Below are 19200 nucleotides of genomic sequence, written 5' to 3' on the forward strand. Positions count from 1 at the left end.
TGGTCACATGACAAGGTGCATACAGGTGGACAATGCCTGGTCAGATATTAATGCTTCGTAAACAAACTGTAATATGCTGCTTCCTTCTACGGCCTTGTTTAGACTGGCAGCCCATTCCAGCCTAAATTAGATTTTTGCCATATCCACAGTGGTGGAAAAAGTACTCAAATTCTTTACTTAAGTAAAGGTACCAATACTGCAATATAAAAAAAGTAGATCTGCTATTTTCAAATAGCCTAGGTATAAAATAGGTTTAAAGTGGTTAATGTATGTTTCATTATATATTGGAAATACTCAAGTAAAGTACAAATACCTCAAAATTGTACTTAAGTACAGTACTTAAGTAAATGTACTTAGTTACTTTCCACCACTGCATATCCAGATTGGAATCCAATTTGTTTTATGAAGTCTGAACAGAAAAAAAGTCACGTGGAAACCGATTTGTTCAAATCTGATTACTAAAGATGCGTCTCAGTCTGAACCAAAGGGCAAACTCCCTTTGCTGGAATTGAAGCTCACTTCCGGGTTCTTGTTCAGCCTGCTGTTCCTATTAATGGCCCAGCCGAATCGCTATTTCACCTTCTACTGTCCGTAATACATTAGAATCTCAATACAAATCAATGAGGTTTTGGGCGAGCTTTACACTTGGTTTTATTACCGTAGTAAACCTTTTCATAAACATTTTATGTGTTCAATCGCTACTTCAAAGTCTTTTTTAAACCATCATGATAAGTATGTGTTTAGTAAATTATGGTCCCATTAATTTTAAAATGAATGATAAAGTAGGGTATGTTTCTAGGGTTTCTGCTGGTTCTACCGAGTGAAGACCCTCTCTGTGGTTGCAGCCAATAACAGTCCGGTGGCATTTCGGACCGGATATAGAAAGATGGAGTATTTAAAATCGCTGAGAAACTGGCTTCAAAACGGGTCTGTATAAACCAATGGTGTCAATGGCAGATCTTTATCAGCACATTTGCAGGAGTACATATATCCCGCACATCAATAATCACTTGTCCAATATCCAGGTAATAACTAAATGTAAACAAAAAACAAAAAACATACAGGTAACAAAATGTAAAAAAGAAAAAAGAAACCCCAGTAGGGAAATGAGAGACTTTTCCTACTGGGGTGGTGCCCCTCTTCCAGTCTATTTCCAAGCTGTCTCCGGGCTCTTATTGTCCTGTTTCCACTTCTATCGTGAGCTCCGGTGAACCACTTGGAGAGAGCCTGCTCTGCATCCTTCTGGTTGATGCCTTGCGTGACGCCATTGTTCTTTAGCGCGCCTAAAATAAATGTAGAAGCCAACTGTTAGTAAATCTAGCTTGATTTGTACATTATGAAAGATACGTTGTGCCCCGTTTCCACAGCTGTATCATGTGACATTAGGGGTGGGACGATATGGGTACCTCACGATACGATATGTATCACGATATTAGGCCCACGATAACAATATATATCACGATATCTGAAAATGCCGATATATTGCGATATCACGATATATTGCATGAAATTTCACCAACGATATATCACGATATCTGAAAATATCGATATATTGCGATATCACGATATATTGCATGAAAATTCACCAACGATATATCACGATAGTCCTTGTATTCAATTAATAAACACATAAAATAGCACCAAACAGTTCAAAATCATCATTACACAAATACAGAGTAGGAAAAACAACGTATCACAAACTTTAAAGTAATTTTTTTTTTTTTTTTTTTTTTTTTTTTTTTTTGGGAGGATATCGATTATTTATCGCGGGAGAAAGTATCGCGATATATCGATATATCGATATATCGTCCCACCCCTATGTGACATGCCTTCTACTTTGTGTATTCTATCAAATGTGTTGCCAAACCGCAACATTTAAAGTAAGACAGATAAAGGAAAGAATGAAAAACTAGAATTTACCGTAAACAACATCAAAAAGACGCAGGTCTCGGAACTTCCTCTTGCCTTGACGTCCAAAAAGGTTGTACTGGTGTGTCAGTTCCTGTGAGAGGAGAAACGCCATCATTCGTCCGGTAGCGTCATCCAGTGAACTACCTCCTTTGTCTCCAACCATGGCAACCTGAGAGTATGGTAAAAGTCACAGGAAGGAAAAGCCACATTAAGTGAAACAGCTTAAGATATCAATGCTGAGTTAAACCACTTACACTCACTTGTCCCCATTTTATAACTCTGTCCTACAGCATTTCAAAGTGGTTTACCCTGCCCTCTGTCACCTTCACCCAGTGATACCAGAGCCCCCACAACTCAAATGTACAATTACAATACACGCCCATTTCCAATAACAGATTCAAACTTACAACTCCAGACATGAACACAGAGTCACGCAGCTTCTCGTTCATGGCATGGACGTCTTCGTTCGTGTTCAGTGGGAAGATCGCTCCTACAGGTGGTTCCAGCAATGGCACATGCTGAGCCCCTCGCTGCTTCAGCAGCCTGTTTAACATTTCACCTTGTAGCCGCAGGGTTTCGGCATTCTTCTCCAGGAGATCTAGAATGATTTTAAACCTTGTTTCACACATGCATTGTGGGCCACTGGGACTGCTCGCACTCGGAAGTCCACTTGGGCGGCTCAACAGTGCAGACAAGGCTCTTTGAGAAATATTGTGACCTGCCGACCAATAGGACAATTTTGATTTGATCTCACTACAGGGATCCAATACTTCAAAACCACACTCTGATTCAGCCTGGTCATCTTTTTCTTCAATGGAGTCATAGTAAGCAATCTCAAAATCTGATTCTTCATCACTTTCACTGTGAACTGCATGTGACTCCAACTCTTCATTAGGATTCCTAACAATCTCACTGTCCTTTTCAAAAGAACCCATGTCCTGATTTGAAGACCCACTGTTCTGGTCAAAATCTGTGTCTTGACCAAAATACATGTGCTCTGCAACTCTGACATGAATGTGTCTTTGTTTGGTCCGGGAGCTACCATAGGATTCCATGTTTCCCACAATCTGTAACACACATAAATGGTGACGCTTAGAGATGTTTACTTGACTGTTTTAGAAATTGTACCCCAAAAAAGCAATGCCAGGACTATGGTGTTGTCGAATGTAATCAAAAGCATTATCATAGCACTTGGGTTGATGGTAGATGAATTGATTGAATGCCAAAACATTGCTGGGCATCATATTTCTTAATATATATTTATGTAAAATAAGAGTTAAATAGCTCTATATTCACATGTGGCATCTGTTACTGTCCCCTTTACAATCCATTTCACAAACTAACTGCAAATTGTACAGACAGAAATAAACAGATAGTAAGAGCTTTAAGATACAAAAAAAGCAAAATAAGTTGAATACAATGCCACAAGTTACTTACCTTAAGTTAGCTTTTTTTAACCGCCAAGGATTAAGAAAGTATGTTTGCCAGCAGACAAAATGTTGAGACAGCAGTTTGGTTTCTCTGTGTGTGTGTGTGTGTGTGTGTGTGTGTGTATGTGTGTATTTGCCACACTTTTAAATGAAGCTCTGGACTGCTACAGGGCTGCGCCATTGGTCGGTTTCTGATTCGTCATCGCGGAAGTAAAGACTACGGATTGGCTAATTCTAACACACACACACACACACACACACACACACACACACACACACACACACACTGTTTCTAAGGAAAAAGGTACATTTTGAATTAACCACTGTATTTCAAATATAGTGGAAAATAGCCAATCTATAAGCTCACAACATCTGAAATTTTCACTATTATTGATTTGTTTTTGTTTTATACTTGAGCAAGCACTAGTACAACTTTTACTTAAATTTGACCAGAATCTGACCAGGATCTAAACTTTGACTTAAGTAATGGGGTTAAATATTTTGTCCACCACTGGTTGTGAGCTTGTAGATTGGCTATGTTCAGCTTTATATTTTGTATATATGATTGTAAAATTGCAATGTGACACAGCTCTGTTTACAAATTAATTGATTTGATTTCAGCTGTGCACATTTCTGTGTGTGTGTGTGTGTGTGTGTGTGCGTGTGTGTGTGTGTGTGTGTGTGTGTTGGGGGGGGGGCATGTTTTACCATTTGAATCAGGCCTAACTGTCCACAGTCTGAAAGCATGGAATGCAAATGTTTGGCTTGCACCTGAATGGTGATGACAAAGAAACACCTTGACAATACGTTGATGTTTGGTAGGCCATTCAAGAACTGAGTGGTGGGACACTCAACTGAATTTGGATAACTGTCCCATACCAGTCTTCCACCCATTCACAGGTAATTCATTCTGGGATGTGTGAATGACCCAGTTTAGTTTTTAAAATCATTGAATTTTCACGATTTTACAATAAATATCACCATTAAAACAAAAAAAAGAATAACAGTAAGTCATAAGTCAAGTCTTAGCAATGCATCACATTATACAGCTTACTTATATTTCATAAGCTTTAAAAACATTACATGGCCAGATCAATTTCGTACATTTCATAAACTTTACAAAATAACTATAATTGTATGATTTCGGACCAATTTACTTTTGGGTGCATTCTCTTCAGGTCATCTGGTTCTCCTCTGTTTTAGTTCAGTTTTCACCTGCCATGTGTCTGCATCCACAAAAACATGGTCTGTCCACATCTTGCACCGGGTCTTCATATTTTAAAAACAGTTACAAAAATGCACAACCAAATCAAACCATGGCTTTCTTCTGCGCAATCAAAGTTGTCATACAAATGATGTCTATGGCATGGCACCTTAACACCTATTTCATATGGTTTGCTCCAAATTAATTTAGACCTATTGCAGTCTATTGATACATGTCAGATTGTTTCTTTATCTTTACATTTTGGCATAGGGCATTCCGTGTTTTTTACAAAGCAACTCCACTGCATTAAACAATCTGACATTCTGGCGTGTAGTTTTAAGAGAAATGCCTTTCTGTACATGGCAGCAGTAGAGTGGGAAAGCAGAATAGTAACATCTATTCAATCCTGTCATTATGTTTAAACATGCATTTTCCTACAATAATGGTCAGGTCTTTGTTTATTTCTTCTCAGAAAACTGAATAACTGAACTAAATATAGAATAAATGTGATATTCTGAATCATTTCACACACTTTATTATTATTATTCAAATGTTTTTATTGATTTTTCAAGACACATACACGTAACAACATATAACAAACTACAAAACACCACAGACACTAGTACACAATATCAAATGAAACAAATATTCATATCAACCATTAATCAATTGACCGAAAATGCAAGGACATTTTAGTGCAATATATTTTCATGACAAACGGTATTAATACCACAAAAATTACAGTCAATAAGAGAGTGAAAAAAAAAGGAAAGAAAGATGAAAGAAAAATCAGTAAAACAGCAAAATCAAATAACTGGGAAGAAAGGGGGAAGGGAGGGGGGGGAGGCAAATGGCTATACTACAATGGCTATATTGCAACAGTAGAATTTCACACACTTTATGACAAAAACATTTATGACAATTGACATAAAAATAACAGTGTGCGTCATTGACTTAGGCCAATTTACTTTGTGACTATTTTAAACCTGCATTAGGCCAAATTAGAGTAAATGTTCTCATTTCAGCAATGAAAGGTTGAAAAATTGCCTAAGTCACGTTTTTTTGTGACTTCATCAAATCAAATGGCCCAGGGCACACTTTTTACACAGGCCATTATAGACAACGTTATAGGAGGTGGGTTGCATCATGGAGAAAAGATTTAGGCATCAAATAAATCACATTTCTCAAAAAATTACATCATTATTTTAGGAAGGTGACGATGAAACATTATAGTGTGAAATTGCTATAATGATTGTGTACATTGCTATGTGCAATCTATACAGTGCTCATGTGCATGTGTAACAATATAAAAGCCAAATGTAGCGATGAAGTTATTTGTCACCTTTCTGATGTTGTTGTAGGTGGCTAAATATTTTCCAGTCTAAATAATGTGAATGCAAATGATTCCCAATCCTATCTACACGTTCCACTCCATTCACACAATACTGTTGGGGGCTTTATGCTCACTACTTATCATACTGAAAGGATTACATGCAAATTGGTTGACTCACACCCTAACCCATTCTCGCCTGTCCATTAACAATGGGACAAGCGTCCTCCAAAACATTCCACCACATTCACATACAGAGATGCAAACCCTTCAAAGAGAAATAAAGATTTTTTTAAACAGCACTGTTGTATGCAGTGATTTGTTTTGTAAAAATAAGTGTTACATAGCTCCATATTCCAATTGTAATCACTGCCATAGTGTGTTTGCTCATTAACAGGGCGGCCATAGCTGAGTGGTTAGTAAGCCCGCCTAGGGAGCCAGAGGCCCTGGTTGCCCCAGGTACGATTCCAGGCCAAGCCAGCAAATGTGTCGATGAAATGAAATATGTCCCTGAGCAAGACTCTTAACCCCTAATTGCTCACAGGCCCTCATTGGAAACAAGCCCGCAAGGACTTTCATGAACGGACCTCTTAAAGGAATAACAGGGATCTCCGTGTTTCTCCAGCTCTTTAGCAAACAGAACTTTTTTTTTCCAGGCCAGGATACCAATTTCATCCAACCAGGAGACAGAACTCATGCAGGATACAGGATAAACAAGCAAGATTGGAAGTGATGAAACTGTAACATTAGCAGAAAACATTGGTAACTGGAACAATATGAAATGTATGTCTATAAATGGGTTCTCTCTCCTGATATTCAATGTCAATTAAAGAGCTGGGGAGATGGGGGAGACCCCTGTTACTGAAAAAGCAGTATCCACCTGTTTCCGCGGGAATTTACTGGAGCAAAAATCCTGTGTGGGAAACATCCTGCGGGGGGACCGGAAGTAGGAAATAGCGGCTCAGTGTGTTTACATTTGCCAGCAGAACGTAGCTCGTTCGCAGCATATATCTATGGTTCGCAGTACAGCTACGTTCTGCTGGCAAATGTAAACACACTGAGCCGCTATTTCCTACTTCCGGTCCCCCCGCAGGATGTTTCCCACACAGGATTTTTGCTCCAGTAAATTCCCGCGGAAACAGGTGGATAGCAATGATTATCAGAATATAGGGCTTTAACCGTTTAAAAATAGAAAAAAAATTAGGGGAAAAAAACAAAGCATAATTAAAAAATAGTTTCAAGCAAGCATGCAAGGCATGTTATTACATCACTAGACTGTGTGTACAGGAATGCAAGAGGACCTGTTTTTTTAAACAACTTTCTGTTACTAATTACTTGTCTCTTTATGTGTCCAGGGCTGAACCATTCAGTGTGTGTGTGTGTGTGTGTGTGTGTGTGTGTGTGTGTGTGTGTGTGTGTGATGAGGGGCCATTCATCATTACAGATGAACCAACCAGGGGAAGTTGAACAGTCCTGTAGAGAACCCAAAAGGAGGTTTGTTATGTTTGTCTAACTATTACAATGTATTTATCTTGTGTGATAAATGTTGACTATGTGTCACACATAGCGTCACGTACTACTGGGTCTGTCCCCAGCCCCTCCCCTCTCCTCTTGGTCTCTAATTCCCTTGAGTGGACTCACCTGCGGGTGTCAGCCGTGCCTAGTTGGCTAACGAGCCCCAGAGACTATTTAACACTGTCAGTGACTGTTCTCCATGTTGGTTCAATATTTATTGTCATGTTACTTGTTTCTGTGTCTCTGTGTATTTCCCCCGTGTCCTGTAATTCGCCCTGTGAGGTGTACCTGTGTTAGCATTATTATTATTTAAGTAAAGTCATCGTTTAACGGTCCTCCTTGGTTTCCGGCCTTTACTTTGAAGTTGAGTTGCTGCATATGGGTCCAAAAACACCCGGTCCCTGACACTAAATAACTACATTGGATCCACCTCCTTCCTATCTATATGTGTTCCCAGACTGTAGAATCCACAAAAGATGTGAAGGACACATTTCTTACATTTAAATATCTACTCACACCTGACAACTCAATGGGGGTTGTTGCATCCATGTGTTTCAATGAGAAGGCACTCAGTTGTTTTGTTTCTAGAAACCGCCAGAGGTTATTCATAATAAACTCACCCAATGCCAGAGATTTGTGTTTTATAACCTTTTCAACCGGTCATAGAAATGTTATATCGATTATAATACAAAAGCGTTGGCATCAACATATAGGCATATACTAAGTAAAATAACTCATCATGCAGTTTTCCACAAACGTATTCAAAATGTGTTAACATTTTCCAAAAATAGTAGATCTACAAGCTCACAAAGCATAACACTGTGACGCTCTGTGAGCTTGTACATTGGTTATTTTTTAACAGACAAACAATAAAATAGGTCTTAATTGGTTAATGTAGATTTTGTAATGATAATCTAAATCTACAACTTCTAACTCAAGTTTAAAAAAATAATAATTGTAGTTGAGTAAAGAGTACAATTGAATGTAAATGTGGTAGGGGAAATGCCTAGCTTTTAATAAAGCACAGTGCTGGTTGAAACCTAAGACTTCAGAGGATCCCCACACATTGCAATTGTACAATGATGTATTTGTATTGTTTTAAATGGCATGTTGGTGACAGTAGGCGATATATAAGTAATATTTAATATACTAATATATTGTGATGTAAGTGATTTTTTTTTTATTAAAACAAAATGTTTATTATTGAAAAGTTAAAGATGCTGTATGTGTTTGTTAAAACAAACACCATTAATTATCAATTAATGCTGTTTAATTCAGATATTAAAACTCCATAAAACATATTGAAATAAAAACAATATTTTAAAAATCCATTCCCTATACTGTAAGTAGGGTTGTGAATTATTTATTGATGACCTCTAGCTCCCTCTTGTTATTGACACATTACTTCCAAATTATTCATTTATTGACCTCTTGCTCCCTCTAGTGTCCTTTGTCTGTCATAGTCATTGCCCCCAATTAGTTAAGAAATCATTTTAATTTCTAACCCTAAAGGAAACATTGGGAACTCTTCTCGACATCATCCTGGCACCATCCTTGTAGAGAGTTAAGTATTTTAAAAAGCATATACTTTTGAATAATAAAGTATTTTAAAAGCAAGTACTCCAATACTTAACTCAAGTACACATTTGGCAGAGCAACTTTCACTTGTAGTTGAGTAATATTTGACCAGGAGTATCTATACATTGACTCAAGTACTGGAGTTGAGAGCCGTGGTATGCAGCCATGACTAGATTGATCATTACATAACAGGAAATCACACACACATGTGTTTCTTCATTACAGGAAACACTACCATTCCTCTTTGCCTTGCCTACCTGTTGTCAATTAGTTGTACAAACTCTTGTTTTATTGGATCTTGTTTATTCGATACACTTATTTGTTTTAGCTCTTGCTCATTTGATTTTCCTATTTTGTCTCATCTGTTTCAGAAAATAGGTAGCTGATATATTGCACTTTTACCTCAGCGCTAGGTATACTTTTAGTTGCTTGTTTTAGAAGAGAATGCACTTAAGACTTCTGGTGATTATTAGTTTCCTTCCCTACCTATGTTGAATGCATTTATTGTAAGTTGCTTTGGATAAAAGCGTCTGCTAAATCATTGGTTCTCAAAGTGGGGTCCGGGGACCCCCAGGGGTACTTGAGGGGGTTCCAGGGGGTCCCCAGCTAAATGATGGATAGGAACCAAATGGACCCTTATGGGTCTGTAACTCTGAGAGTGTACAAATGGAACCATTTGTACACTCTCAGAGTTAAATTAACATTGATTTAACAATATGAATTGGGGTCCCAGATATATAAATGCCATTAAATGGGGGTCCGTAGCCTAATGCATGTCAAACTGGGGGTCCTTGAAATTATTCACTTTTACTGCTAGAGAGCCGTAAAAATCTTCTCTTATTTATGGGAGTCCCTGGCATATCTTTTCAAATGGGGGTCCGCGGGCTAATAAGTGTCAATTTGGGGGTCCTTGACATGAAAAAGTTTGAGAACCACTGTGCTAAATGACTGTAATGTAATGTAAATTTTCATTTAAGTGGAGTATTTCTGGTAAATGGGCATGTTAAGGTTTCTTCCTCTTTTACTTTCCTCCACTGTGGGATCCCATCATGTTTTTTTGTGACATGTCAGTTGAGCTGTGGAGCTTTTCTCAGAGAATTTGCAACACATATTGTTCTGGGTGGATTCATTTAAAAATGCCTCCAAGCTAAACTGATCTGTCAAGACGAATACAAGAACACTTGCCCCAAAACACGCTCGCCCCGGGTCAAATCCGGCGACCTCGGAACAGTCGCCACCAGATAGGCCTATTCCTAAATGTAACCTCAGTAAAACCATGCCTAAACCTAACCTTATACCTAAATGTAACCTCAGTAGAACTATGCCTAAACCTAACCTTATACCTAAATGTAAACTCAGTAATATGCCTAAACCTAACCTTATACCTAAATGTAACCTCAGTAAAACTATGCCTAAACCTAACTTTATAATGTACCTAAATGTAAACTCAGTAATATGCCTAAATCTAACCTTATTCCTAAACTTAACCTCAGTAAAAATATGCCTAACACATGTGAGTGAGAGAGTGAATGAGTGAGGCTGGCTAAATGGGGATGTTGATGTAGTTTTCCTTTAATATCAATACTATCAGAGATAGTATTGATAACCTACTACTCTCAGCCCCTACTGGACCACCCTCCGATGTAATATCCTCAGAAGTGGCTGTACGACATACTGTATATTTGGACAGTTTCTCTCCGGTCGAGCTCTCCGAATTTACTTTAATGATCACATCTTCCAAACCAACGACCTGTCTCTTGGATCCAGTCCCAACTAAATTACTTAAAGAGGTCCTGACCCCGGTTGGTGCATCCCTACTCGATATGATCAATATGTCGGGCTACGTACCACAGTCCTTTAAGGTAGCTGTCATCAAACCTCTCCTCAAGAAGCCTACTCTCGACTCAGGCATTTTGGCTAACTATAGACCTATATCGAACCTTCCATTTCTCTCTAAAATCCTTGAGAAAGCAGTCGCCAAGCAGTTATGTGACTTTTTACATAACAACAAGCTATTTGAAGCTTTTCAGTCAGGATTCAGAGCACACCATAGCACTGAGACGGCATTGGTGAAGGTCACAAATGACCTCCTGATTGCATCAGATAACAACCTTCTCTCTGTACTGGTTTTGTTGGACCTCAGTGCTGCATTTGATACTATCGATCACCATATTTTGTTGCAGAGACTAGAGCATTTGGTTGGCATTAAGAGTGCTGCATTGAACTGGTTTGAGTCTTATCTGTCTGACAGATTTCAGTTTGTAAGCGTTAACGATACACCTTCAGTACGTGAAAAGGTTAAATACAGAGTCCCACAAGGCTCTGTACTTGGACCAATACTATTTACTCTATATATGCTTCCTTTAGGCGAGATAATTAGGAAACACTGTATACATTTCCACTGTTATGCAGATGATACACAATTATATCTATCGATGAAGCCAGATGAAACAGATCAACTGGCTAAACTTCAAGCATGTCTTATAGACATCAAGACTTGGATGACCCGTAATTACCTACTCCTCAACTCGGACAAAACTGAAGTTATTGTACTTGGCCCTAAGCACCTCAGAGATAAATTAGCCGATAATAATTTGACCCTAGATGGTATTACCTTGACCTCCAAGGCCACTGTAAAGAATCTGGGAGTCACATTTCACCAAGATATGTCCTTTCAGTCCCACATAAAACTAATTTCAAGAAATGCCTTTTTTCACCTGCGTAATATTGCAAAAGTTAGGCACGTTCTGTCCCAAAATGATGCAGAAAAACTTGTTCACACATTTGTTACTTCTAGGCTGGACTATTGCAACGCTTTATTATCAGGCTGCCCAAGTAAGTGCCTAAATAGCCTGCAGCTAGTCCAAAATGCCGCTGCACGCATACTGACAGGAACCAGAAGAAGAGATCATATCACTCCTTCATTGGCCTCTTTGCACTGGCTCCCGGTTAAATACAGAATAGAGTTTAAAGTTCTCCTCCTCACATACAAGGCTCTCAATGGACAGGCACCAGTATATCTCAAAGAACTCATCGAGCCCTATAAACCAGCCAGAACACCATTGCGTCCACAGTATGAAAAAATGCTTACGGCTCCAGGAAACCCCCAAAAAGCTAGAACAGGAGGCAGAGCATTTAAGTTTCAGGCACCTCAGCTGTGGAACCTTCTCCCAGTCTCAGTCCTTGAAGCAGACACACTCTGTATATTTAAGACTAGATTAAAAACGTGTCTCTATGATAAAGCCTATAGCCAAAGTATATAGACTCAGTCACCCTACAGTCATCCTCTCTCCCCTCTCCCTCCCCACCTCCCCCCTTTCTCCTCTCTCCTCTCGTCCTCTCTCTTCTCGTCCTCCCTTTTGGTTGTGTGGGTTTGTGTCCCATTGGTACAATTGTAATTAACCCTGTACGGATTCATGCTCTAGTAAGGCCTGCCACTAATGCTACACCCGGGGACCCGCTCCCAGGAGTTTCTTTTGTCTCCCATGTCGCAGTCCCATAGACTGTCACCACGGACCCCCAGCTGCGGCTCAAGACTGTGACTGCGGACCGGGCCTCTCCATGGAGCACGACCGTGGATTTCTACTACACTACACTACTACACTGTATATGATCTTAACATTCTTATATTATACCATTATATACTGCATACACATTATTGCTGTACTATATTATATTATATTATCATATACTATCTTACACTGTTATATTTGCTACTATTGTTATTGTTACTACTTGTACTGTATCTCTTTCTGTCTCTCCTCTGTCTCTCCCTCTCTCTCTCTTCTTTCCCCCGACACGGTCGAGGCAGAAGGCCGCCACCCTAGAGCCTAGGGTCTGCCTGACGTTTCTTCCAGTTAAGAGGGAGTTTTTCGTTGCCACTGTCGCAAAATTGCTTGCTCAGGGTGGGATTGTCGGGTCTCTTCTCTACATGTAAAGGGTCTTGAGACAACTTGTTGTGATTTCACACTTTAATAAAATTGAATTGAATTGAATTGAATTAATATGTTATATATGATAAGATTAAGATAAGAATCCTGATAAGAATGAAATGATTGATATTATTTGATTTGATATTATTGGATATCAATTAATATACCTGATGACAGTCAGTGAAGTGAAACAGGCTAAATGAGGAGTTGATGCAGTTCTTCACAGCGAGTCTTTCAGTGTACAGCTTTGTTTGAAAGTTTACATTTGAATGTCCAACATGTTTACATCTTTCTAAGTTATCGTTCTAGTTTCTCGGGTGAGACCCAACATGATGAGAAAACTCTGTCCAAAGATAATGGTATAGTCATTTAAAGTAGGTGGCAATCTCAGGCTTAAGTCAGAAAATCAAGTGAAGAAAAGTCGATTTTGCTCATTTCACAGAAATAAGCTGTCTGTGCAAAATAGGGTTTATTTGATTTATTAGAAAGTATAAACCATACAAAAGGACAAGCATACAGGTTAAAACAATATAGTCCAGGACTTATTTCCATTAAAAAAACATGACAAATACAACTTAGTATCTTTAAAAATATATATAATAATAATAATCATAACTAGAAAAATAACTCCCTACATCAAAGGACCTTTTCCATCAGCCATGAATTTGTCAACTGTTAAAAAGTTCTCAAGTTTAAGTCAGTTTGATTGCAGTGTCCAGGCTGTTCCACTGGGTGGCACCAATGTAAGTAAAAGTTTCCTTACCTAGGAGAGTCTTGAATTTATTAAGGCACACATTTGAATGAATCTTTGCAGTTGATATTTTACGCTGCTCTGGTGGATCTGCTGCAGTTCTATTGTCACTTAATGTATCACAGTACATAAAAGCTGAGGAGCAAGTCCCTTTAAACATGTATACACATTTACATATGAATTAAAATCAATATAAACTTAAATTTGTGTATTTATTTAAATTATGAGTGTGAAATATTTAAGGTCTATATTGTGATAGTAGGCCTAATCATTGCTACAGAGTGTTTGTTCAGTAACAGGGGTCTCCATGTCTCTCCAGCTCTTTAATAAACAGACAATACATTTTCAGGAGCATGGCCAATTTGATCCATACAGGAGAGAGAACCCCAGAAAGATGTGTCCCAGTTCCAATTTTGTCTGCTAATTTCATTGTTTCATGCCTTCCAATTTCACTTATTTGTCCCGTATCCTGTATGAGTTATCTCTCCTGATTGGATAAAATTGGTATACCAAGATGAAAAGGTAATTTCGTTTTCTAAAGAGCTGGAGAGGAATATAGAGCTATTTAGCACATATTTTAACAAAACAATATCAATTACACCACTTTTTTTTTAAATAATTTCACATTGCATATTTACAATACAATTAGGCCCAACATTGTATTTATTTCTTGATAAACCTAGTAAATGTCAGAAGAACTGAATAAAGATTTTCATAAGAAACAAGTGATGTGTGTCACACTATTTTATCAAAGCAATACTATGCAAGAAAAATGCTGCTCTTTTCCTCTACTCTGCCAGAAGAAAATGGGCCCATCTTAATTATATATTTTTTTTTATCTGCAGTAGGCTAGATCAGATTGGTACATATTTTCTAATCAGTGTCAGAAGATGTACTTGTTCAGTACAATGTACTGAACAAGTACACTGTACTTGTTCAGTACATTGTACTTGTTCAGTGAAACGTTTAAAACCTTGACTGAGGTGATGGACAGTTATGTGATGGATGTGACATGAACTCCTTATGGCCAATTTATGCTTTGAGCAACAAGCGGCGAACGACGTGTCACGATACGAAAGTACCGTCGACAAAGAATGTGTCGCGGACGACCTCCACCAACAGTGTTGAGCATACCTAAAAAAAGACCTAGCGCAACGTATCCTTCAACACTTGTCGCTCCGAGCATAAATTGTCCTTTAGAGATCCACCTCATACACAGGTGGTCTCCTGTCTCTTCCTGCCGCTTCAGCACCTCCTTGTTGATCCACCTCCTCATACAGGTGATATTCTGTCTCTTCACTGGGTCCAGCTTCAGCACCTCCTTGTTGATCTATCTCTTCATACTGGTGGTATTCTGTCTCTTCACTGGGTCCAGCTTCAGCATCGGAACGAGCAACATTATAATAAACTATCTCCACGTTCTCCCGTCCTACATTATAGTAAACCACGTCAATGTTCTGCGCTCCTGCACAACGCCTTCTGATGACCTGGAGAAACACAACAGCGACCAGCTTTAATTAACTGGCTCAAACGTGGCTCTTCCGACTGCTTAAAGGAGCATTTCACCCCTGGAAGAACTTACAGTCACTCAATGTTAATAATATATATTAATTATCTATTATAATATAGTAGATAACAGCAGCAAAATTTCAAATTTGCACCCTATGGCCAGAAAAATATAGAAGTCTTGACTTTGACTGGATGACTGGGGTTTGGCTGCATTACTACAATGACCACAATGCTTTGGGGCACTGCCCTTCCTTGTGGGGAGGAGGCTGCGTGGGGGCGTGGTCTACATTGTAACTTTCCCCTCCCAGTTCTCACTACAACAACATCAACAAACACATACAGCACATTGGCCAGTGTTGCCATGTCTGCTTATTATAAGCGGCTGGTTTCTAAAATGTAGTTGATATTTGGGCTCGTTTCCAAATGTTTTGATTGTTGTTTAAACCAGTGGTTCTCAAACATGTTCATGTACTTTTTCACGGACCCTCATCTGTGCACTGCGCGCCAACATATTTGCCAGGGAGACCCTACCAAAAATGTGTTAAAATGTTTAAAAAATATTCCACATTTTGCACTTTTTTCCCCTCAAGATTTTTTATAATAGCAGATCTACAAGCTCACACTGCGTCACATCGTTACGCGTTGTGAGCTTGTAGATCGGCAATTTTCAAATAGCCCATGTCTAGGTTTCAAATGCTCTTGGCACAGGTATTTTCTTTTGGGCTTGTTTTCATATACCTGGTTGCTTATTTCTCTCACAAGATCTGGCAACACTGAATGCTGAAGAATGATGAATGTTACGTTCCAACTTTTCCGACTTTTTTGTCTACCTTTGGATCACAAAACACGACATCGAAGCCATGTTCTTTCTTGGACCACGTGAAATCTGCCTCTGTTGAACCAGTACAGTTGGACCAGTAGGCCTACCCATTGCAAGTTTGCTATATCTACCAGGATGTCAGTCCCATCATCACCGTGTCTTTGTTGCGCCAGCAAGGTGAAACTATTAGTCTTGGCTGCTGTTGTATTGTGTTCTGTATTGATTTGATTGTATCTTATAGTAAACTAAATATATCATGTATAAATTAGCATAGTAACACTAAACGTGTGTGTCTGTGTGTGCGCGCGCATCAATTTTTTTTCTACATTCCATCCCACCATTCCATCCCACCAAGGTGAGAACCTGCGGAAAACGTCATTTGACGCTATGAGGAGCAAAATCGGCAAAGTGTCCCTTTAACGTATTTACAGTGCAGTCTCATGTTGAATAAAGAAGTATAATTACCTTCCAGAGAAGATAGAGGCCACCAGTTATCAGGATCAAAAGCAGCAGCACTGTGACTGTACATTTGAGGATGTTAGATGTCAGATGAGAAGCTGTGAGAGAAATGTTAATATGAGAACATCAAACATCAAGTCAAGGACAGCTCTAATTAAAAAGGTATATTTCATGGAATTTGCTTAATATTTCTGAATTCATGTCATGTTTAAGTATGCTTGATTGAGTTTCATATTGTGACTTGAAAAGACCATAATTCATATTACCTGTGACAGTGAGAGAGAGGACCTCGCTCTTAGAGGAGAAGTGATGAGAAAAAACGTAGATGTGATAAACACAGCTGTAATTTCCCTGGTGGGCGTGGTTTGCTGCAGGAAACAGGAAGGTGGCAGAGTGATTGACAGCTGTCTGGGTGTGGTTTTGTGTTGTGTTGTATCCAGTGATGTTGTGTGTTGTGTTGTATACACCGATGTTGTGTGTTGTGTTGGATACAGTGATGTTGTGTGTTGTGTTGGATACAGTGATGTTGTGTGTTGTGTTGGATACACTGATGTTGTGTGTTGTGTTGGATACACTGATGTTGTGTGTTGTGTTGGATCCAGTGATGTTGTGCGTTGTGTTGTATCCAGTGATGTTGTGTGTTGTGTTGGATACAGTGAAGGTGAGTTGGAAGATGCCTCCTGGGTAATGTGGCTGGATGGAGCAGCTGATGGTGAAGCTGGAACCCTCCATCACCTGAAACCCCTGCTGCTGGCTCTCAGAAACCCCGTTTATGGGGGGTAAAAAGGTGATGATTGGCTTATCTGTAACATTTGAGGATGTTAGATGTCAGATGAGAAGCTGTGAGATAAATATGTTAAATATGTGAGAACATCAAACATCACTTAACACATTCCCTGCCATTGACGCAGATCTACGTTATTTAAAGAAGAATTAATTAATTAATACGTGGCAGTGAATGTTTTAAAGAACATCTCTAATTAAAAAGTTATATTTCATGGAGTTTCCTGAATTTATATCATATTTAATTTGTTTGATTGAGTTTCATATTGTGACTTGAAAAGACCACAATCCAGATTACCTGTGACAGTAAGGGAGAGGACCTCGCTCTTAGAGGAGAAGTGATGAGAAAAAACGTAGATGTGATAAACACAGCTGTAATTCCCATGGTGGGTGTGGTTTGCTGAAGAAAACAGGAAGGTGGCAGATTGATTGACAGCTGTCTGCATGTGATTTTGTGTTGTGTCGGATCCAGTGATGTTGTGTGTTGTGTTGGATACAGTAAGGTTGTGTGTTGTGTCGGATCCAGTGATGTTGTGTGTTGTGTTGTATACAGTAAGGTTGTGTGTTGTGTTGTATACAGTAAGGTTGTGTGTTGTGTTGTATACAGTAAGGTTGTGTGTTGTGTTGTATACAGTAAGGTTGTGTGTTGTGTTGTATACAGTAAGGTTGTGTGTTGTGTTGTATACAGTGAGATTGTGTGTTGTGTTGTATACAGTAAGGTTGTGTGTTGTGTTGTATACAGTGAGATTGTGTGTTGTGTTGTATACAGTGAGATTGTGTGTTGTGTTGTATACAGTAAGGTTGTGTGTTGTGTTGTATACAGTGAGATTGTGTGTTGTGTTGTATACAGTGATGTCTACTGCAGGAAACAGGAAGTCGGCAGAGTCATTGACAGCTGGCTTGGTGTAGGTGTGTGTTGTGTTGGATCCAGTGAAGGTGAGGTGGAAGAAGCCTCCTTGGTACTGTGACTTGATGGAACAGCTGAGGCTGAGGCTGGAACCCTCCATCACGTGAAGCCCCTGCTGCTGGCTCTCAGAAGCCCAGTTTATGGAGGTGATGATTGGCTTAAACAGCAGATCTGTAACAAGACAGAGGTAATTGTAATGAAATAGGCAATACAGTCAAATCTATTGTATTACCAATTTCAGCCAAATTGTAGAATATGTATCAGCAGAGAACTTAAAAGCGAAAAAAAATCTCTGGGAGATGGATTGATGAGGTGGAGCACAATGCCTACCATCAGCACGTACAACAACATCTACCTTTAGCTACAAGTATTTACAGCAACAACTACCATCATCTCCCAAGCCATGCTACTCATATGCTGAGTTGTGGTGCTAGGGAACGAACCCAGAACCTTTAGGAAATAAGTTCTTCCAAATTTCTAATTTATCCTAAAACTGAAGTGAATTTGCAAATAACACAGACATGTACTTGGTAATTCTTAAGACCTTCAAACAGTTTATGTGAAGTGAGCTATGTTTTAACTAGTTTAAACGTGTTTTGCTATTTCCGGAAATGTACAGTGCGAACAATTTATCTGGCGGACGGATCAGATAATGTAAACATGCCATTGTTGAAGTCCTTGTTTTACCTGAACAGATAACCTCCAGTCTGGCAGTGGAATTACCAGACATCTTTGTTCCACACTCCCTCAGTGAAGACTCAGACCCAACACAGGAAGAGGAAATCCACCATACAGGTTCATGTGTAGAACCAGAACTCCTTTCTCTTGAAACAGCAGAGCCACAGTCCAGCTGTCTACACACCACAGATGATGACTTCAGGTTCCAGTCAGACCAACCATCCACTGCTCTCCACTCTCCCTGGTGTTTCATCTCCAGTATACCAATACACTTACTGGTTCCTCGCACCAACCTGACATCACCAGACTCTGTACAGAGAGAAGACAGTAAACAGTAAAAAAAAAAAAAAAAAAAAGAATATATATATATATTATGAAAAAAAACTATCCAAA

At 39.1% G+C, this 19200-nt stretch overlaps 1 protein-coding gene across 1 annotated transcript in view; it reads right to left on the reverse strand.

Moving 5' to 3' along the window:
* Nucleotides 1-1909: 1909 nt before the first annotated feature.
* The window catches only part of LOC308090911 (scavenger receptor cysteine-rich type 1 protein M130-like), a gene marked incomplete at its 3' end in the record, with an annotated part of 40328 nt that continues 23037 nt past the window's right edge, over nucleotides 1910-19200 (reverse strand). Inside the window, exons 10-18 of the mRNA XM_080436184.1 lie at nucleotides 18817-19116; nucleotides 17882-18300; nucleotides 17521-17548; nucleotides 17094-17242; nucleotides 16706-16733; nucleotides 16446-16537; nucleotides 2666-2978; nucleotides 2319-2509; nucleotides 1910-2080 (exon numbers count right to left, since the gene is read on the reverse strand). Coding sequence (XP_080292310.1) covers nucleotides 1910-2080; nucleotides 2319-2509; nucleotides 2666-2978; nucleotides 16446-16537; nucleotides 16706-16733; nucleotides 17094-17242; nucleotides 17521-17548; nucleotides 17882-18300; nucleotides 18817-19116 — 1691 coding nt within the window. The remainder of the gene's footprint in view (nucleotides 2081-2318; nucleotides 2510-2665; nucleotides 2979-16445; nucleotides 16538-16705; nucleotides 16734-17093; nucleotides 17243-17520; nucleotides 17549-17881; nucleotides 18301-18816; nucleotides 19117-19200) is intronic.

The sequence above is a fragment of the Gymnoscopelus braueri genome (assembly GCF_963280865.1).
Source record: "Gymnoscopelus braueri genome assembly, chromosome: 8".
Taxonomy (NCBI): Eukaryota; Metazoa; Chordata; class Actinopteri; order Myctophiformes; family Myctophidae; genus Gymnoscopelus; species Gymnoscopelus braueri.